The sequence below is a fragment of the Melanostigma gelatinosum genome (genome assembly GCF_949748355.1).
Source record: "Melanostigma gelatinosum genome assembly, chromosome: 17".
In the NCBI taxonomy this organism is placed as follows: domain Eukaryota; kingdom Metazoa; phylum Chordata; class Actinopteri; order Perciformes; family Zoarcidae; genus Melanostigma; species Melanostigma gelatinosum.
The window spans coordinates 15,124,086-15,146,378 of NC_136650.1; the positions used below are offsets into that span (position 1 = coordinate 15,124,086).

The 22,293-nt window shown below is 42.7% G+C and overlaps 2 protein-coding genes across 3 annotated transcripts; one reads left to right on the plus strand and one right to left on the minus strand.

Moving 5' to 3' along the window:
* Window positions 1-28: 28 nt before the first annotated feature.
* On the minus strand, window positions 29-8,349 carry gpnmb (glycoprotein (transmembrane) nmb). Of its 2 annotated transcripts, none has more exons than XM_079288301.1 (11): window positions 8,140-8,349; window positions 6,433-6,588; window positions 6,212-6,352; window positions 5,303-5,476; window positions 5,043-5,204; window positions 4,599-4,922; window positions 3,544-3,762; window positions 2,796-2,901; window positions 2,125-2,345; window positions 1,920-2,010; window positions 29-1,771 (listed from the first exon to the last, which is right to left on the minus strand). In XM_079288301.1, the coding sequence occupies exons 1-11, from the start codon at window positions 8,207-8,209 to the stop codon at window positions 1,618-1,620; spliced, it is 1,818 nt and encodes a 605-aa protein (XP_079144427.1). In that variant the 5' UTR covers window positions 8,210-8,349; the 3' UTR covers window positions 29-1,617. The 2 variants fall into 2 exon arrangements, with proteins under 2 accessions (XP_079144427.1, XP_079144426.1); XM_079288300.1 differs by having other exon boundaries at window positions 6,191-6,352.
* Window positions 8,350-13,876: 5,527 nt separating this feature from the next.
* Window positions 13,877-20,687, plus strand: LOC306791597 (polypeptide N-acetylgalactosaminyltransferase 15-like). Its single transcript, XM_079288394.1, has 10 exons — window positions 13,877-14,488; window positions 14,628-14,794; window positions 14,886-15,090; window positions 16,045-16,212; window positions 16,615-16,732; window positions 17,242-17,436; window positions 17,548-17,679; window positions 17,782-17,883; window positions 17,965-18,108; window positions 18,210-20,687. The coding sequence occupies exons 1-10, from the start codon at window positions 13,956-13,958 to the stop codon at window positions 18,399-18,401; spliced, it is 1,956 nt and encodes a 651-aa protein (XP_079144520.1). The 5' UTR covers window positions 13,877-13,955; the 3' UTR covers window positions 18,402-20,687.
* The last annotated feature ends 1,606 nt before the right edge of the window (window positions 20,688-22,293 follow it).

The window sequence follows — 22,293 nt, forward strand, 5'->3', positions numbered from 1 at the left end:
GCGTTCTTCTATTTGTTAGAATTTAGCGCCCCCCCCCCCCCCCCCCCCCCAATCCTCCTTTATGGCTCCCTATGCTTACCCAGATATGAATGAAAACTCAAACTAAAATCATGTACTCTTTAGAATTGAGAGAATAATCGAAAGTAATCAAAAATATTTTCTTTTGCCAGTGTTTATATGTACTCTTTTTGGCTCAATTGAAATCCTCAACCGATAATTATTTCTTTCTGCTTTCTATTTTTGGTGGTGTGGCTTACATGTATTTGAACTTTTGCTTGGGTTTTTTGTGAAAAAGGTCAAATCACGAGTTTGATTTTGCATTAAATAGTTAAAACGAGAAAATACAGTTTAAAAAAAAAAAAGAAAAAAAAAGGGCGTGCCTTTTTTTGTTGCCGATTTGAAAGACTTCAAAATAGATACAAGTCCTGTCTTTTTTTCCCTATTTGTCTTTCACAGATGCTACACTCACTCGCTGATTCAGTAGGTTTTTCGTCTGTTAGCATTTCTTGGCTGTGTAACGTGGAAAATCTTGGTATGAGACAGATATGAGGGACTGGGTCTCTGAGTTTTTTGGAAAAGTTATCTAATTTCAGCATGATATTCCGTTCTCCCCCTCTCTGCAGCCATGCTTATGCCCCTTCACCTCCCCCGTCACACACAGCTCCACTTGTCAAATGCCTCTGAATAAAACAAAAAAAATAATTAAATTGTGGCAATTGTACTTTATTTCACTTTCTTTTTTATTTTTATTTATGAAGAAATGACTGTCACACTTTATGGAACAAATCCGGAAGACTGCTCGATCAATGATGGAACCAGAAATCGCATAATGACTAATTCTTTATATTGTAACTGGTTTGGATTGGTTCCTTCTTGTTCTCTCATGAAGACTTAACAGAGTCTTACGTTCTTGGTAAAACTAGCTAAAAGTACCTGAGAATCCATAACACATAGCCTCATTCAATATACCACATACTACTACTTATGTTTACCTTTTATTTGCAGGGAGTATGCAAGACGAGCAACATATTTGCACTATACAGGAATAATATATTAAGTGTGCCATGCAAAGGGATCAAACTGACCCTAAAATGGCACCGGCATTTAAATGTAACGAGACCACAAAATGTCCATTTTATTTTATATCCATAATACATTTTTCAGCTTTAACCTTGACTTAAAATCATTGAAGTGAATGGAGAAGGAATCTGTGGGTCATTTGTGGTTGTACTAAAGCAAGGTTGTTAAGAGAATTTATATGACGAGACGTGGCGAGAAATGACTATCTTCAAAAGAGTGGTTAGTTCACAACCTTTTTTTTTGTTTTGTTTTTATTCGTCCTCTGCTCAAGTTTTCAGTACATTTCTTCAATTAGTTTTTTTTGTTTAAAATTCTATCAATTAATTCAACTGAGGGAGAGCATGCAATGTCACTACTATACACTTTATATTGGAGAACCATCTCACGGATTTCATACTAAACAGCAGCACATGGCACAAAATTTGCAATAAAGCAATAATTATTTATCAGAAAACAGCCATGATTTGAGCCGAATTCATCTCCTAGCAACTACCTCATCCAATGACCATGCAGAACAAGGAGCTGGAGCTATAAAGCCTACACGGGGCGTCTCTCAGGCAGCAGGTGATGGCTCTCCTCGCTGGAGGGGAAGAGTGCCTCCCTCAAACGGACCATGCGTCCTCTGACCCCAGCATGGCCGCTGGCGTCCTCCAACGGTGACCTACGAATGGGACGGTACACCTTGTAACGCCTGGGGGAGAGGGAGCAGCGAAGTAAGGGATGAGAGGATGGAAGAGAGGGGAGTGTTTGTTGGGATAAATGACATGGAAAGAAATGGCACTGAGACATTGTGTACAAGGAGAAACTTTAAGACTAGTCAGTTGTACAGGACTACCTACTTGCAGACCAAATAGCCAACGAATGCAAAGACAGCCACCAGCACAGCGGTCGAAGAGAGCACCACCTCTGCACTGTGTGAAGTCTTGGACACTACAGGGACGGAGAACAGCAGTGAGACAGAGAACATCAATCCGTCCAGCATCTACAAAGCTGCTTATTAAAGCTTGCGCAGGAATTCAAAATAAGTGTCTCAGTGTAACCGACCAGGTGTATCCTGGGACTTGTTGATGGTGACGGTGGTGCTGGTCACGGTCAGGCTCCCGGAGTCTTCCAGAGTGATGTTGACGCAGTAGGTGCCAGGCTCAGGAAAGGTTCGCCTGAGATGCACTTCACACGCCGACGATGACGGCACGTTGTCGCACATAACGCTGTGCACCTGAGTACAGGTGGGGTCTGACACAATGGTGCAGGCTGAAGTGGGGATGCTGAGGACGAGGGGATGGAAAGATGAAGGGTTGAATAAAACCACCAATCCTTTTCTAAAACCTTTTTCCTTTAAGAATAATTGTAATGTGCCACAGCAGAAAATGACTAACATCTGTTGCATAGAACAAGTAACGTAAATCTCTCATTCCCTGTAGTTTTACTTATCGTGATTGTGGGAATTTTTAACTGTGATTTTGTATCACGACAATATAATTCAAATAATCTGTATATCACTGAAGTCCAATGTAACTGCAAGTCATTTCATTCTGTGTTGTATTGATTCATTTTCATGAGCTATAAATATTTAAAATACATTTTATTTGCAATTACTGAGAGACAAAGGGACACAATTTTGGATTTCACCCAATAGCAGTCAAGAGTAACACTGATATAAACTTAGACTTTGAAACATTCATTTAAATTCAATAAAGCAGTAAATGTATACTCACTTGCCCAGACATTTCACCAGGAAGCTGATGTCAGTGTTGGTCACTCTGGCAGCCGACACATCCACAATGCGACCGTTTGACTGGCTGGTCAGTGCTTTGCTGGGCTCTGCAGAGAACAGATTCATGCAGTTGGTTCATCTTCTGTGTGATCATCTTCTTGTAACATTAAATGATGAAGCTCAGTGTCTTTTAGTGGACTATACAATCCTTCCATCACTTTAAAATGTGAATGTCATTTTTTTTATTTTTAACTATTAGATTTGAACATAAATCAGAGTTAAACCCAGGACACAAAAGGCCAGTTTCACATGACTACCACTGGCTATTTGCTGTGCTGACTGTGAGACTGGAGCTCTGTTCTGCTCAGTGGAGCTGGACAACACAGTCGCTTGTTTACTCTCTATGGTGTCTACTTGTTTAAAATTACAATGAAAAGAAGGAATGTCAGTTACATTTTGACTTTTGGTATTTGACTCTGTGAAAACAATAATATTTTATCCCCCTGAATTGGTTTTGTGTCATCCTCAAAAGAACAAGACTAAGAGTCTACAGCAGCTCAGACAGGCTGGATCAACTTAACCATGTTTGATCATTTCAACCATGTTTATCATTTTTGGCCCGCTAATATTTGCCACTATGTGTTCAATTTGAAATTGTCTGACTTTGGCGTCATCTGGTGTCACTATCATAAAAGACGCTGTGACACACAGCCACTCGCACCGCTTTGAACGTGCAGTCTAACACATACCGATAATGGTGATGTTGCCCGTGAAGGACCCATAGGCGTAGCGGTAGCACCCGTTGCTGTTGAGGTTCCTGGTGCGGAGCCAGGCCAGGGTTGTGGGGTTGGACTCCGGGGTCGCATTGGCAACAGTAGGGGAGAGGGTCTCCGTGGTGGGCTGGCCTGTTGTCATGGCAGTAGGAGAGGAGGAGGAGGAGGGAAGGGGCTGGCTGGTGCTGGGTGGCACTGAAACAGGAAAAAAGGGACAAGATATAGACTCACTGGACAAGTATTTTGTATTCGAGTTATTTGGTCTTCATTAATATTGAATGAGCTCCTGCTCAGACACACGCACTTCCCCAGTCGCTCTCTTTCTCTCTCATTCACACACAAACAAATATTAGCTTTGGCGCTCACCCTGGGTTGTCTCCATCGTGACAGTCCCAGCATGAGTACCAGGAGGTGGAGGAGAGGTAACACTTCAACGGGCTCTGCAGGGAGAGTTGCTCCTTGCTTTGCCGCGTCTTACTTACATCTTGTGGTATGGACCATGCTGATAGTTTTGGTTCATTCACTCTTTGCTCAGGTCGACATTACTCTACTTCATCTTTACATAGCAAATAGTTGTTGTCTGCTATATTGATGCTCTGACAATTGTACAGTGCACCTCCAAAGGCATTGAAAAACACATTCAAATAATTCAACAGCAGCTTGTGTTGTCAAAAGCAATGCTGCAAGAAACAGCCCCTGAATAATCGTTAAAGATCTCAAAAAACAAAACTATCGGAATTGCGATCTAGCAGTATGTGAGAAAACAGGGTTTCAGTCATTCATGTAAACTGATCATCTTTACCTACTAGACCATAATCAAGACATAAATCTGTTTTATATTACTGTCCATTATTGCTTGCACGGTATGTTTGTTCCAGTGTGACTACATGGATCCGTGAATGAATGAAGCGCCTCCAGACTAACTTGCTTAAAATTGTTTATGGCCTGATTAAATACAATTTCATGAATTGAAATGAGTAGGATGGAAATGTTTCACCTTGGGTCAATATCTAAGTGTCTGTGCCCAGTACCTGTGGGAGGTGATGACGTGGAGCTCCTGTGAGTTGGGGTGGCAGAGGTGGGCGGACACTCTACTGGGAACGCTGCCTCTACTACCAGCTTCACACTCATGCTCCCCAGCATGCTGTAGGCGTGTGTGGTCACGTCGCGGCGTGTCACCAGCTGGTTGCCATCTCCGAAGTCCCAGATGTAGTCAATGGCGGCTGCGGTTTTGAGGTAGCCGCTGGGGTCATGGAGCTGGACTTTGAAGACCACGTCCTTGCCACGAAAGAAAACATTCTCAGACTGGTTGACCGCAGCCTTCTGGGAGATGTCAACTGCAATTGGGATCTTATCTAAGAGAGAGTGTGTAGGGGGAGTAATAAAAAATGAATTCTCAAGGTTTCTCCTTGTGTTTGTATCTGGCTGAAACATGTTGAAAGTTGCATGAGCTGCATGTTTGAGTTTGTCTCCACCTGTGACGTAGAAGACGGTGTTGTCAGTGGTGAGGGGGCTGTACTTCCTGCGCTCACGTTTCCTGTAGACCATGATCTCCATGACCTCTGCACCCAGAGGGATGTTGGTGGTGTTGATGGTCAAACTGGAGGAGGAACCGTCGCATGTCTCGAAGTACTGGCCTGGGACAAACAGAGAAGACGGATTGAGGGTTAAACAGTCACTCATTTCGTTTTTTTGCGCGGGCAGGTGTGCGAATCTTAAAACCTGCGTGTCTCACCCATTGCGTGCCACACGTAAACGTAGCTCTTGCGGCGCCAGTCGTTGCTCTGAGGGAAGGGCTTCCCATCGGGGAACACATTGCATTTTTTCACGTCTGTACACTTTCCAAAGCCATAGTCGTCCAACCAGGAAGTCCAGTTGTACACGTAGCCAGAACGCACTTGTCCATTGGCTGCTCAGAAGAGAAGAGAGGGAGGTTGTGTTATTTAAAAACTAAAAAAATGTCTCTGCACTAATTTATATTTGTATATGAACAATAGGTCAAATGACTACTTGTAATGTAAAAGGGGTTGCCTGTAGTGACAAATCCCATAGATAATCATCTCCCAGTTTTGCAGCTCCTCTCAGCTTTATGGGCCATTTTAGCCTCTTTCAGCCTTCATTGTTTTGGTTTTACAGCCTGCAACTTAATTGTTTTGGTTCGGTCTCACCATCCTTGTTTCTAGCAGGAGCAGGCAGTTGTTTATATATATAAAAAAAAAAAAATCCACTCGACCAAACAGATAGAGTAGATCGACTAAGTCAATGGCTAGCTGGTGAACATAGTAGAGCATTTAACTGCTGAAGAGCAGGGTTTTCCCCTCACGAGTTGGTGGTGACCAAAGACCGAGCTAAAAGGAGAGAGAATATTGGACTGACATTCAGCAGGTGGACAGAAGCACAACTCCAAATGAATGCTAATGTTGCTCTTTGTCTGCTGGATGTGTAAAGGCACACGCATCTTCACCATGTCAACTTTAGAAATTGATTATATGTCTGTTCTGTTTACAGTTTGTTGACCCAAATTGTTTTGTTATTGCTGTCTCATATGACGTAGTGGTGTTTTGTAGTGGACGATGATGTAACGTGTTGGAGGGCGTGGCCTGGCCCTTCTTTTTGGCAGCACCTGAGGCCTCGAGGTCCGTACCGTCCTCACAGTGCTCATCCCAAACAATGTCCCCGTTGGCATTTTCCTTCTGGCATGGAGGGTAGTCCAGCTTCGCGGTGAAGGAGATGCAAGAGCCACTGAGAGCCGGGCTGTCGCTGGTCAGATGAACCTTTGGTTTACCTGCAGAAAAATTGGTATTTCATGTGAAAAATTCAAAACATAACAGGATGAATCCAGAGGACAAAGATGACGTTACTCACCTTTGTGGTGCATGAGTTCTTTTGGCTTTGGGTTTCGTGGAGGGTAGAGGTAGTCATCCCATGGGTTGGTGTCTGGATCCCAGCCAGGGATTGGTGGAATCGGAAATGGTGACTTCCCTGCATTCATATGCTTGTGGGGGAACATGTCCCCGTATGCTGGAGAGAGAGAGAGAGAGAGAGAGAGAGAGAGAGAGAGAGAGAGAGAGAGAGAGAGAGAGAGAGAGAGAGAGAGAGAGAGAGAGAGAGAGAGAGAGAGAGAGAGAGAGAGAGAGAGAGAGAGAGAGAGAGAGAGAGAGAGAGAGAGAGAGAGAGAGAGAGAGAGCAAAGCACATTTTAAGAATCCCAGGTCCCTTAAAATATGCTGCAAGGATCACTGAGGGAAAACTTGTAGGATTGTCTATCCCTTAGTCAAACTTTAAAAATCATAGTCTGGAGTTTTTCTTTATCTTTCTTCCAAAAAAAGTTCCAGAAAAGTCTTCATTATTATAATAAATTATAATTTCCAATTAAGTTTATCTTGCAAACTTCAAAAGCAGCTCAAAACTGTTTTCTGCAAGCATTGTATATGTCTCGGCTTTGAATGAAGGACTTCTCTTTTCTTTTATTCCATCTGTGTCACCTGACATGCAGTGTAGAAAATAATGAATACCTAATCTATTAAAACCCATTTGAAATGAAATCATCTGACTTTGGAGTCCTTGAATGGAAAGAGTATTATGTGTGGATCCTTTTGAATATGAGATCAGGTTTTCTCTAGATGTTAGTTTCAAATGAAATATTGTAGTTAGAAATTCAACACTTGAGATGCGAAACACTTAAAACAGAAAAAGTGTGGAAAATTGGAACAACCTTTCAACACCAGCTGTTTTGTAAGAAAGGGAGATGATCACCAGATAAAAACATCTGGTCTTCTCTTGAGGAAAATAGAACTGATTCTACCAAATGTCTTTTATTTAAATGTTATATTGTTCACTGAATCCATACCTTTGTTTCGTGGCTGCTGTCTTAGTTTAGATTTGAGAGTGGATGACATATTTTACCGGATGGCAGTTGGAAACAACAAATTCCATCTTTGTGATTTGATTAAAGGAAAACAATCCAGATATTTTGTCGGAACATCAGACATGTATGCAAAACATCGACAATTTAAACTACATATTTAATTGTAATAATGAAAACAACTTTGTTATTTTCACGTTGATAATGTGTAATAGAAATGTGTTGTTGAACTGTTTGATTCTTAATTATTTTTTTTCCCCGTTGTAATCGTGACACCAGCTGAACATTATTGTGAAGGACAGCCCTCTATTAAGATAAGCATGATTTTATCGAGATATTTGCATGGATTTTCTCTTGTGTAGATTGTAGTTTTCTGACGGAGACCGTCTGATAGTGCTCACGCCTTAATTAAGCTCATGGGACTCTGAGTGGGAGCGGGTTGACCGAACTGTATGAAAACAGAAACCGTGAGACAAACATCGAATATCAAAAGCCTGTTTCACACCTAATAACTACATCAGACTTTTAGGACAAAGCCCATACGATGAAATCACATCTGTGATTTCAGTGTGAATATTATATCACAGGACATGTAGTAAATGTATGATGCAGTGAATATTTCTATATCAGATCTCGTCCGACTTACTGTTCAAAATACGATATCATAACTTCAGTTCAGCTGGATAACTTTAAAGCAGCGCTACTTACTTTTGCGTCCATCAGCTTGATAAATAAAGCCGGCACAAACCAGGAGAAAAAAGTATCGCAGGGCTTCCATTTCCAATGTTCAGCAGGCAAAATTGGTTCTCAATATATGATAATAAAATAGCCTATTCACATAAAAAAAAATCGAATCCTATAAATGTGTTCACCGACAGACAGAGCTTGTGTCTCTCTCTGCTCGTCCAGCTCTCTCAGTACTTCCTCCTGCTTGTCCTGATGTTTAACAATTCAATCTGGGGGCCGCTGTGTGCAAAAACATGTGATGTTTCTTAACAGGACACACCTCATCCCTTATTAGTCAGCTGGACTCAGGAAACTCATGAGCGACGCGATGCGCGCGGACACACTGTTTGTGCACGTCCCCTCTCCCTTTGCCCTGATAAAAAACGATCAAGGCTTTTGATTCGAAGGAACGCTTATTTATTCAGTAATCTAAAGTTATTATCAATGCCAATGATTTATTGTTTGTTTATTTTTGATAGAATGTGATGATAATGTTTGTATAATGTCTCTTATAAAAAGTTAGTTGGTGGTGCAGTCACACTTTTATTCATTTATCTTTCCTTCATGCAGGATTTGATTGTGAAACTTGCTGGACTAACAACATTGTTTCATTGCATACACGAAAAAAACATGTCATACCAAATTGAGTCAACATTTTGAAGAAAATGTCCCTTATTTTGACCCTTGCCTGACTGGAGAAATATGATAAATAAAAGGGACAAACATGGGACACGACGTGCCTAAATCTGTCGAATCGTTATTAAAGGGAGGCTGATATAATTCCATAATTACATTCTATGGATATATTTCGGTTGAGATTTATTTTTCTGAACGCCTGATAAACGTGAATGTCCGCGTGTGACAGCTGAGCACATGACTGCATTATTAGATACATTTGTTTCATCGCGCTGAGTCACGATGAAACGCGCCCGCACACGGACGCGTGAGATGTGAGGGCCGAGCGGGTTATTGCGCCACAGCTGCATCCCCAAAAGCAGAAGAGAGACATGATATTGCCTTTTCGTTTTTCAACACAGTCCAACATGTGATTAACGTCATTACTCCAGCGGGTCTGCTGCTGTCACAAGGAGAGTTTGGCAACGGGAAAAACAAAGGGCTCCCAAACAACAGAGTGACATCTTACACATTTAAATGTCAAAAGTCAAAGAACAAATGTTTCCATCAATCCTACAACACACAGAGATACAAATTGGAAATTGCATTGTGAATAGCAACGATATTTGGGAGATAAAAGCAATTATCTGTTGCTGATTTACAACAGGCTTTTAATTACAAGAAACAAAAGAGAGGTAAGGGGAAACTTTCAGACTTTGAAACAGCAATAACGACTAAATATATCGAGAATACATTGAATGAGAATTTAAAAAAGATAATGTCTGAAATTCATCCACGACTTTCATATTAATTAAGAAAAAGATACACTGTTAATCAAATATATGATATGATTACAGATGATAACTTGTTTAAATTAAAGTCCAGCTGTGTGGAAATCAAAGATGTAAACTCCTACTTTGCGATCTTAAGGTCTGATAAATGTTGCTGGTATTTCAGTGGCTTGAGAGTTTTTCCTGAAGCGCTGATAAAGTCAGTCAGGTAACAAAACACACAACTCACTAATAGTTTTCATGAGTGATCACGTGTTTTCATCCACGATGTTGGGAAACATGAATGAATGTCATGACACAAAACATCATATGTTGAGCTGGATTCGTTCATCCATCTCCATGAGCAAATCCACTGATGAAGGCCACGATATGTGGCTGATAGCTCCGGAAGAAAGCGAGTAAATGGACTCTGAATGAACATTATTTATTTTTGTGAAATGAATATGAAATGTAGAAAAACTGTTCGTGGACATCAGTACTGTTTATACCCCAGTAGGCGGCAGCACCTCTCCGCAGCTGCTAACATGTTGGAAAGCTGGAGGTTGGTGGAACTCCTCCCTAACACACACACACACACACACACACACACACACACACACACACACACACACACACACACACACACACACACACACACACACACACACACACACACACACACACACACACAATCTCTCATTCCCTCAAATCCAATCAGATGGTATTTATATTAATGTCATTCATTGCCAAAACTAATGTATGTATTATTGTATATACCCCCCTGCCCCCAATATAATAAAATAAAATTGACAAATCATTATAAGACAACAAATAATTTAAACAGTGCAATCCTTTAGAACGCATATATAATTGCAACTAAGTATTGATTCATTTTATGATTATTTTGTCAATTAATTGATCAATCTGCTATTCTATAATATGTCAGAAATGTCCCAGAATCCAAGTCTGTATCAAACCTGAGAACACTACATTGGAATATAGCTAATTCTGGGTATAAAGAAGGAATCAAATAAAAATATGCTACTTGACGAGATCATAAGTTGAGGACTTACTTCTGAGTGAGAGAACTCCAATGTGTTATTTCGATGGCCGAGGAAAGTTGAAACGTGAACTCTCTTTGGCCTTAGAAATAACACTTGGAGTGTTCCCCTTTAAACGTTGAGTCAAAGTTGATCCAAACGGTTGCATGTTCATTTTACTTTCAGATTAATCAACTATACTTTTGGCTTCATACAGCAAGGAATCTCCGTCAACAGGGGCAGAATGTTGCCTATTTCACCGGCGTGGCGCTGTGAAAGCTGCTACTGTGTCCCCCCGTTTATAAGACTGTATAACTTGATGCTAACTTATAACACTGCCAATGTTACTGCCAGCAGAATACGTTATAGCCATGCTCTACTATAACCGAGGTGGTTAGGTCAAAGCAAGGCACTAATAGGCCAATATAGAAATGACTAAAGTGTTTGCTGATTCACGATGTTCATGAGTTTCGGTGACCTGCGTGTGTGTTTCAGAGCTTCAGGCAAACACTGTTTACTTTTCACCCTTTCAGTAACTGGGAAAGATGTTTTGCCAGTTGTAGAAGAAGGCAAATCAAAGATGTTGCAACAGTAGAATTATAAACTGTCAAGAGTAAAACTATTAATAGCGCACAGTAAAACTTTTGCATTTATATCTTTACTTCAAGTGAATATGAAAGAGGCACAATGCCTTTAAATTGACTTAAGGTCTGTTCAAGGTGGAGCTTTGAATTCGGATCATATTTTAATTATTGTATTTTCGAAGTCAAATCAGGATCTCCGACGTAACCAGTAACCATGTCTCTGTAAATGTACGACAGTGTTTTCCTCTGAAGTAGATACACACTAAGTGGTATAGAGTTGAGTTGCATATTATTTACGTCCTTCGGTGGCCTTTTGTAAGATATTTCGGAGTACAATGAGTTAGAAGAACAACATAATTCAATATTTTTCAAAGCTAAACATCATGATAAATATATAGCTGTTAGGATGCCCTTTTAGTTCGGGGCCCCTAAACAGTGAAGTCTGGCCCTGGTGTTTTTTTCCCGTGAACCAGACCGTGTAGGCTTAATTCACTGGTGTTTCTGAACGTGAGACGCGACTTGGCTGCTGCCTGTGTTGAGTGTGAAGTTGTTGATGAGCGGTTCTCGGGAAAGCTGCAAGCAGCAACAGCGTAGTCCAAGCATTTAGCCCATTCTGAACAAGTGTGTTTTCAACATGTGCACAGTGACTCTAGAAGATGAGTAGAAGCTCTCTGTTTCTCTTTGTCTTTTCAGCAGCACAAAAGACTCCAAATATCACAGCTTGTAAAACAAAAATATGCAAAACAACCACCCAAATGCATTGTGCTGCCAAAAGTCAATGTTATTCTCTCTCTCTCTCTCTCTCTCTCTCTCTCTCTCTCTCTCTCTCTCTCTCTCTCTCTCTGTTCTGTGTGTGTGTGTGTGTGAGAGGATGCATGTGAGTACTTGTCGTTCCTTCTCATTTACAGCTCTGGCTTATAGTTGAATGGTGGAATGCAGAAACATTCCTGAGCATGTGGACTGGACCTTCACTATGTGTGTCTATGTGTGTGTGTCCATAAATGTGTGTGTCCATGTTCTAGGGTGTGTGTGTCTGTGCTGGCACTGGAAACTTCGATTCGGTGTGTGTTTTGGCGGCAGGACGGAACATATGGGAGTCTTCGCTGTGCAGCGCTGGAAATACATGAAGACTTTCTTCCTTTTCAGTCTTGAGGCCTCTATAAACATAATCCCACAAGGAGACAGACGTCACACTCTAGTCTCTTCTGTCTTTCAATCTCTGTGATCTTTCATCTCTCTTTCATTTCCATCCTCTTTGCAACACCCTCATCTTGTTGCTCTTTCAACTTCCCAGTCTGACTCTCCAGGTGTCCCCTCCCTTCTCTGAGTGTGGACAGTAATCATAATCATCAAAAGCCATTCTGCCCTGTCATCCTGAGCAGAGGTGAGTGTCTTTGCGTTTAACGGGAGGACAGCAGTGAGCTGCTAATCCCACCCTCTCACTCAGACACTCAACCAGACAGCCACCACCACCACCACCAGGATGTACTGGTCTCTGACTGCAGCCAAACTGGCTTCAAAGCTTCCACTGCTGCAATGCCATGTTGTGTATGCTGTGCTCTTTCACAGCTCCAATCAGCCACAACACAGAACAGAGCTTGTGAAGCATGGCCGACACAGATGGTCTTCATTTCTACTGATGTGGTGAAGAAAACCTTTTGTTGAAATATCACCCAGAGGCCACTTGGAAAATGCAGTAAGAAAAATATTAGACTTTTTCCATTGAAATGCTCATATTACTTTTTGGGCGTTTTCCCTTAAAATCATAATTGATTTGATGCCACGTGTAGGTTGGGTTAAATTCCCTGTGATAAAGTAGGAAAAACCATTTTCCACGTGTCAAAAAAGAAAAGAAAAAGGAAAAAAACCAGCTCAAACTGAGGTCTTTGTCTCCACTCAGTTGAAAACAGATGCCTAGGCTGCCAAGATCCCCTCGGAGAACCGTGGAGATGAAGCTGCGACCACCCAGCTTCCCGGCACCGACAGACGGTCATGGGACTGCGAGGCCCGCCGCCAGCTGGCCGGAGAGAGCAACCTTTGATGTGTGACGCACCGGGGAGACGCCTGTACCAAGTCGACTCTCACACACACACAAACTGGAGGAAACATAAAAAAAAACACGTTCTCATTCCACAGCACTGCCTTATTAAACATACCGAGTTCAGGAATTCTGAGTTTTAGGATCCTGCACAAGTCATGACAGTTATATTGACACCATAAAATAGCCTAAAAGTATGAGTCCCACATCCATTCAAATCCCTAAACAGACTCATAAAAACATAAAACTGACAATTCATGTCTGGGAGCTAGAATTTTGGTATTTTCCCATTGGATTTTGTTTTATTAAAGGGTGCTTTAATCATTGTTATCAGTTGAACTGTTGGGATTACGTTGAGGATCAACTCAGCAGGTGTAAGAGCAGGTGGATGTATCAGGTGCATCCTCAAGCCGTTGTGAACTCATTTTTTTCGCGGGCTTTAGGACCGCGGGATGAGAGGCAAAGTCTGCGCACTTCCACCAGGAGAAGAAGAAGCAGAAGTTGAGGGATCGTCTTGAACCTGGTCCGTCTGTCACTGTCCCAGGTCTGCTGCTCCATGGATGCGGGGCTACACTGCAGGAGACTAATGTGCGAGTTGTGTCTTTTTCTACTCTTTTTGGATAATCACTGTCAAATCTCATCACTTTGGTGAAATTTAAACGACTTCAAAGTTGAGTCGAAGCTCAATAATGGGGAAGTCAAGACGGCACCGGGTCAACTTCGTACCCCCCTCTCCTCTGCACTCGTCGTCATGAGGCTGTGGGGCAGAGCTACAGCTGTCCGGAGGAGGATGCTCTGCCTCTGGCTGCTGCTCCTCGGCTTCGCCCTGGTTACTCTGGCTCTCTCGGACCTCTTCAGCAACCGGCGCCGGGACCACAGTCTTCAACAACCTGGCCCTCCCCGCCGCCCCCTCCAGCGGATTCCCAATGCACCGGACCTGGAGGTGATCGTGGACTCCCGGGACCCTGCATTAGAGCTCGGTGTCGATCTCGCCCCGCTGAAGTCTCTACAAGAAGACCAGCTCTTATTAGTGCCATCGGCGCAGGGAACCAATAACCCTTCACAGAGGAAAGGGAGCTACAAGGTGCTTCTCCCCGGAGCTAACAAGGATCCCCGAGCGCCTGCGGCTCCGACGCACGGCGAAATGGGGATAGCAGCGCGGCCGTACCTGGAGGGTATGGAGGGGGATGTGGGGTTTTCTGCAGTGCAGAAGTACGGTTTCAACGAGGTGGTCAGCGAGAGGATTTCACTGCATCGCAGGCTGCCCGAGGTGCGCCATCCCGAGTGAGTGCGCGACGCAGTGTCCAAAGCGCACTACGAAAAACATTCAGCAAAACCTCTGCGCAGAAATGACCACTTTGGTATTTAGAGGCGTTCCAAGTTAAAGAAGTTGCCGCTTTGACGGTGTGAATTTGTTTCCCAGGTGTTTGGGGGAGCAGTACAGCGAGTCGCTGCCGTCGGCCAGTGTCGTTATCTGTTTCCATGACGAGGCTTGGTCCACGCTCCTGCGCACCGTGCACAGCGTGCTGGATACTGCGCCCAAACAGTATCTACAGGAGGTTCTGTTAGTGGACGACCTGAGCCAGCACGGTCAGTTGCTCTATCTGTCCACATCCATCCATCCATCCGCTTGACCTGTGCTGACCCCATGCCAATGTATTTGTCTCTGTTCACTTCTCAGGTCACCTGAAGAGCGTGCTAAGTGAGTATGTGTCTCATCTGGACGGGGTGCGTTTGATCCGCAGCACCAAGCGCTTGGGCGTCGGAGGGTGCCGAACTCTGGGTGCTGCCAGAGCTGCAGGAGAGGTGCTGGTGTTCATGGACTCCCACTGTGAATGCCATAAGGGTTGGCTGGAACCACTGCTGGAGAGAGTGGCCCAGGACAGGTACTATTTATCCTAATTATGTAGCATACAAAAGTAATCAACAGCAGTGCAAAACTCTTGTTGTTCCCAATGCTCAATTCCTAACGACACTAATTATAAATTGCTCTGTTGGTTGAATCCCAAAAGTATAAAATGTAAGATAGCCAGAGTTGTGTAACGATGAATAATTATGATCTAAACATTTGGGCTGGAAAAACTCAGCATCCGTGCCCAAGTCGGTGTGCTCGTCTCTCCACTGTGTTCTGCTGTTTGACAGAACCACTTGAGAGAAGTGAGAAGAAGGAGGGTTCAGAGTTGTCAGTTGTCCGTACTCGTTAGTAAACCATGGGATACATGTGCTGTGTATGTATACGAAGCTGCGGCTCTCATGATTTGACTCCTGGGTCTCAGGCTGCCTGCAGCGTATAGCTCTTGTTACACTAGGTAATTAGGCTGAACTCTCAGACCTGCAGTCTGCAACCACTCAACTCTCTCAGCCACATGTTTGACCCTTTGCCCATTTCCTGCTGTCTTTAATCTCTTCATTCCAGTTCATCTGAGCATCACATCACACATGGCTTCTTGGGAGAAACATTTCAAGTAACATGTGTGAACCAGCACAGACAGTCTGTCTCTGAACTTGAATTCAGTGACATTTAGCAACATATTCTTACGCATATATTTTAAGTTATAAGCACACACACACACACACACACACACACCCTCTGATGAGGAAACATTTTCCCTTTCTCAGTACCAATCTTACTTCACACACTCTTTGAATAATAAGTGAAAGTATAACCAAGGGAGGATGGTTAGGAATTTTGAATGTTCTTATTCTTCAAAATCTTTGACTGACAGGAGCGTGCTTCTCATTCAGCACACACACCTCGGTTTGAATCACCCTACTTGATAAATGTTGATGAAAAAGGGCAAATTTGAATTAAAAAAAATGGATGTGTGGTCTTGTTTCAGGACCAGAGTGGTGTCCCCCATAATGGATGTGATAGACTGGCAGACCTTTCAGTACAATGCCACCCAGTGGCCAGTCAGGGGAGTGTTCGACTGGAGGCTTGACTTCTCCTGGGAATCGAACCCTCAGCTGCCAGATAAAGACCCCGACTCAGCCGTTCGACCTGTGCAGTGAGTTTACAGCAAAATGATGTCAGTTTCCCATCATGAGGGTTGGGACCCCCAGAGGGGCAGCGAGATCGAAAGGAGGGGTCATCAGATGATAAACAAGTTAGAAAAGATTAAAATAAAATAAAATGTGTTTATTTCTCTGTTATCTTTTCAATAGTTAAACCTCATTAGGCCTATAGGTAAAGTAAGGTCCTCTTTGCTTTAAGTGCTCATAGCTCACAGAAATATATGACCTTCGACAAGGAGTCACAAGTTAACTGCTCTTGGCTATGTGTTGTGATCCTTGCGAATTAAGACTGTAATACTGTGAAGTTTGTAATGTCTCTCTGCTGCTGCGATACAGAGACAAATTCCTGTCTTTGCTCTTGTCCAGTAAAGTGATGCTGATTCTGTGTACGACAGGAGCCCAGCGTTGGGAGGCGGAGTTGTGGCCGTCGACAGACATTTCTTCCAGAGTGTGGGAGCCTACGACCCTGGGATGGTGCTGTGGGGAGTGGAACAAATTGAGCTGTCAATCAGGGTAAAGCATTAAAAAAAAAACCCATCGACCTTCCATCCAAATCTGCAATTTACCTGCTCACACTTTACAGAGAGGCGACAGTTTGCTTTTGTTTTTTCATCTTAAACCATGTACGCCTTTTTTTTCAGCGACGCTTTGGCTGATTTAGTTGCCTTCTGTCAGGGCCTCAGGAATGTCTTTCTGGGACATGATGCTTTTTGCAAATGGAAAATCTCAGGTTGAATCGTGATCTGGGAATGTCTGTGCCGGGTGACAAATGCAATAATAACAGAAGAAACTGTTACGTGACCACCCTTTTTTCCTAAGATGACCGATGAAATAAATATTTTGGAATTGTAACATGTTATGTGACAGATTGAAATGGAAAATGGTGCAGCGTGTTGAAATACATATCAATGTGCAGCTTGCAAAACAAAACATCAAAATATAATACTGCGTTGTAATGAAAGGCACACAAACACAAAAACTACAGGGACACAAACCTCTTTTTACTGTTCCCGTTATCCCAGGTGTGGTCTTGCGGGGGCACCATGGAGGTGGTTCCTTGCTCACGTGTTGCCCACCTAGACCATCGCCAACTGCCTTACCGCTTCCCAGACCAGGAGCTGCTTCAGAGGAACAAGATCCGGATAGCAGACACCTGGATGGACGCATACAGGAAGATCTTCTATAGGAGAGACACACTTGCTCATTTCATCAGGCAGGTGTGTATGTTTGATGTGGGGACTTAGTCAAGAGATTGGCTGGTGGTGAGTGTACCAAATATAAAAAAAAAAAAGAAGTCGAAGGACCTAATTGTTATTTCTTCTGTGCAGTCTGAGAGCCCTAACATCACGGAGCGTCTGCGGCTTAAGAGGAGTCTGGGCTGTCGTAACTTTCACTGGTTCCTGACTACAGTTTATCCACAACTTTACATCCCCCAGGACAGACCTACGCTGTCAGGCGAGGTAGCACACACACACACACACACTCACACCTACACGCACACAGGATTTATTCCACTCATTGATGGACATGACCGATGACTGAAGTGTCCCATTTGTCCGAAGCTGTACAATGTCGGCACCGGCAGCTGTGCGGACTACCCCCGAGGGCTGGGACCGCAGGGTGGGGCCATGAACGCAGCGCCGTGCAGTGGGACGGGCAGCCAGGTAACCATGAAAACAGTTGTGAAAGTCAAAGACAGACAGGTAAACACACAGTGGCAAAGATGATCTCTCTTGTCGTTGCAGCACTGCGATCTGAACTCTGAGTTTGAAGTGCGTTGGGGCCCGATGGGGTCTCTGTGTTTGGACGCCAGCGGAGAGAGAGTGATCTTATCTCCGTGCCCCACACACCGACCTACCACCAGAAGACTCCAGTGGAAGTTCATAAAGGCAAGACAGAGAGTTACACTTCCCTGTTATGTATCTCATTAGATGTATGTGGTCACAGTTGGCGTTTTTGGCTAACCCACTGCGTCTGTTTTCTGTTTCAGCTGAGCGGTCAACTCGTTCACCAGCAGTCCCAGTTATGTCTGGAGGTTGTGAAGGAAGGAGGTCTCACACAGAGCAGCCCAAGAGACGTCAACACCCGCGCAAAGACGGGGGGTCTCTTCCTGCGCCCCTGCACCCATCACCCCAGACAACAGTGGCACTTTGAGCAACTAGTAGCTCCTAAAGGTGCCTGATACAGAGAGCCCAGGGGGATTCATGTTATTAATGTACATTATCATGTACTATGTGCTGTGCATATAGTGGCATGCAGGAGTGAAATGGTGCAGAAAAATACAAAAACAGATGCCTTTTTTTGCTCCATTTGCCACTCAGATTTTTTGCTCCTGTTTTAAGGATTGCAAGTACAATTTATTCTTAGATAATAAACAAGAGACTATCTCAAGCAATACAATACATGATACAATGTTTTATTTACAGTAAAACAGTTTATTTAGTAATACGTATTATATTTATGTACATTTAATTATATTCAGTGTGGAAACACGTAGAGAACATGATCTTAAATCATCTTCTTCATTATCTACTGACAGAATCTAAACACAGATTCATCTCGATAAACTTACCTGGATGGAAGTGATGAAATTATGAGTAGTATCAAGTAGAGGACCAAAATTAGTCCGTGGTATATTTTAATATTAGATCGATTAAAATACAGATGGATTTGTTCCGGACAAAGCTTTAACCCCGACACCACCATTGCACCCTTCCTCTCTCTTTATCCTAAAATAGAGTTAGAATTAAAAAAACAGGGCGACTTAAAACCAATTTCGCACTCTGAATAATAAGCGATAAGACAAATGGGGTTTTTTTCTGAACAGATCAATTACTGGTAGGGATCCGGTAAAACATACTGAAATTTTTGCTGAAAAGTAACTTCCCGTAGCATACAGACCTGTGGTTAGACAAGCTAGTTACTTTATGAAGGACCTAAACATACTTATTGTCGAAAAAGATGTTTAAAAAAAAATCACCTAATATTCAATGTCTACATACTTTTGGCTTTGTAGTGTAGTTCTGTCCCTGCAGACCCAGGTCTTTTTAATTATTCTATTGATTAGACGTCAGCTCAGTGAGCTAATCATTCACATTTCAACTTGTCACAGTAGGAAAATCACAGCTGCTACTAATCACTGACGATGACGCTGTTCTATTTACGTGTCCCAGTATAAGACATGCCAGTGTGACAGTGAGCCAGCATGCACAATACCAGACCCTGAAGCAGCTAATGGAATACAACCAGCATCAAACATTCACTTTTGTTAAAATGACCTCAGGTGCAACAGAACTCAACAGGAGAGTAAGAGAGATGCCAATCAGGTGGTCTGAAAACACCTCTGTGAGTGATTCAGTTCCACAAAAGGTTTCATTCTAAAACGATTTATTGTTTGGGATCATGATTTAGAATGCATATTGACCAAAAATATACACTCATACATTATCAGCTGCCAACAGCAGAGGGAGCCATCTGCCTAAAAAATCTTCTCTAAAGCCCCAACTGATCACTTTCTTATTGTTGTGCACGATATGATTTACTTCTGAGAATACCCTTAAAGATGTGCTCATAATAAACATGATTATGACAGAGTAATATCCTGTAGTGTAGTCCATGTGACTGAGAGGAGTGGATGCTGTCAGTGATTAGCATCCAGTGCTAATGTGTTTTTCGTGTCCTTGTGTCTACTGTAACTCGCTGCCCAATCATAAGTGTGGCCGTTATTCAAGCCACAGAGGTTAGGATGTCAACTGGCAGGCAGGAGGACGCTCTCCTTGTCCAGGCATTGAGTGCTAATAACCGCCTCATGCTCTGTCACGGTAAATGCTTTTCTTATCCCATGGTGCACTTAGCCCAGTCAAGTACACAGCACCTTTAGAATAAAAAAAACAGTCATATGGTATGTCTGCAGCTTCGAGGCACAGGTCAAACACATGCTGTTGATTAATACGTCTTCTCTCTCAGCTACATGACTATAGGCTACTGAGCCGTTGGACAAGAAGGACAAACATCTCGCTGCTTTAGATCTTCAGAGGTGTTCAAGAGGACACAGAGTCATTGTGTTGCTATTTTCACACTGAAAAGCAATCCATGTTTGCCCAGAAGACTGCAAGACATAGTAGCCTATACCTATAAAGTATAATGAAAGAACAGAAAAGGCCCTTATGTTCTGTTTGGGGTCCAGGAGACAACTCCTGCAGCTCGAAACATACAAGATTGATTTATGAGTATTGCTTATCGGCAGGTTTCAAATGAGCTGTCATTTCCTCATTGGGGCCTCGAGACACGAACTCTAAATCATGATTAAATACAATGGACTTGAATGATGCTCGATATCTGTGATGGGAAATGATGCTACTTTACTTTCCAAATCCCAAACAAATTGTTTTTGGATTTCTTTTAAACCTCTTTTGGGTGCAACTTCATCATTGGTAACTTCACAAAGAAGTTAAAGATCATATTCTGTCTTTGCTTGTGAATGACATTTTGTAAAATTAAAGAAATATATACTTGTTCACGCGCTTACTAACATTTTAAACAACATTTCTGTGTTTCGTCGGATATGCAAGCTCAGTTTCTGACAAAGGAACGGGCTATACCGCTTCAGTACACTTCTGAATTATGGGGTTTAATACGGTCAGAATAAAAGAAAAAAGTAGTTGCAGAGAGTAGACCAGCCCACAATTCATGCATCTAACCTGTCATGGAGTCAGCACCCAATGCCACACATACAATAACAAAGGCCCTGTGAAAACAAAAGAGAAGTGAAAGAGAAAAAGGACCTGAGACACGTCGCATTCTCACAAGCACACACATCTTCTGATGAGCCAGTGAGACTCAGATGGATGCCAGCTGCTGTGGTGCATGGAGCCGTGGCCTCCTTATGAAGATCCATGGGGCTATTTGACTCAGGACGGGGCTGGCTGTACTTACTGTGCGTGCCTTTAAGAGCCTTGGGTGTTCTTTACACAGACACTGTTGTTTTCATTCATTTGTTATGTCCTCGTTGTGCAATTAGGTCTATGCGGATTGGGCCTCAGGAGCCGCGGCTGACACTGAGTAAAGATTAAGTGCATTCAAATGTGTCATAAACTTGGCTTACAGCAGCAATTAAGGTCAGGGACAAAAACGGCTTCTGAATGTCTCATTTAGAAAGTTCCTGGTGACACAAACACTTTATAAGGGCACCCTTTAAATTGTGAATCAGTGTTTCAATGACACCTGTATTTGTGCAAAGCATCAAAAAACACATTTGGAATTGCTGTAAGGAGAAAATAACAGCAGCAATCATTCTTATTTTCCACCTTATATGCTGGGTGGCATCGCTCAAATATTACGGGTGTGAAACAGGGTGGTGAGAGTACCATTTAATTATTTGAATTTGATCATTAAATTGAAAAACAGTGGCAGTGAAATTAAGAATTAATAAGATTGCTCTTAAATTCTAACTAGATTAGATACAGATTGATGAAGTTTCTATTAAGACAAATTGGATTAAAAGAAAAGAGAAATAATTGTTTTTTGAATACTAGTCATCTGATTCTGAGAGTTGATAATCCGTCGATAGTCATCCTGCAAAAACACACCGCTGTACAACAGAATGGAAAGGTTACCTCATCTACGTCTGTCTGTGTTAAATGAGTACAATCCTGCCAGGTGTTTGAATACAGAGGACTGCTTTCTATCTTCTTCTATAAATGACTGGGCATTTTAGTGACCCTTACATCACTGCTACATCTAACACAACGGAAAACAACTATTTCACTGACACACGAAGAGAAAACACTGCCACATAACCATAAAGTATATGTCATCATCCCCACTGATGTATCTATCTAATTCAGACAGATCCAGTATTCCCCTCAATCCACTTCCTGCAAACACACACACACACACACACACACACACACACACACACACACACACACACACACAGTGGAGCAGCATTTTGCCAGGTGAGAGCAGCTGGACCTATGACAGACGTGTCAATGTGAGCCACAGCACGCATACTTTCTCATTTTTCACCCAACACCCACGTCAACAATGCATGAGGATTGCATGCGCTTTCACCT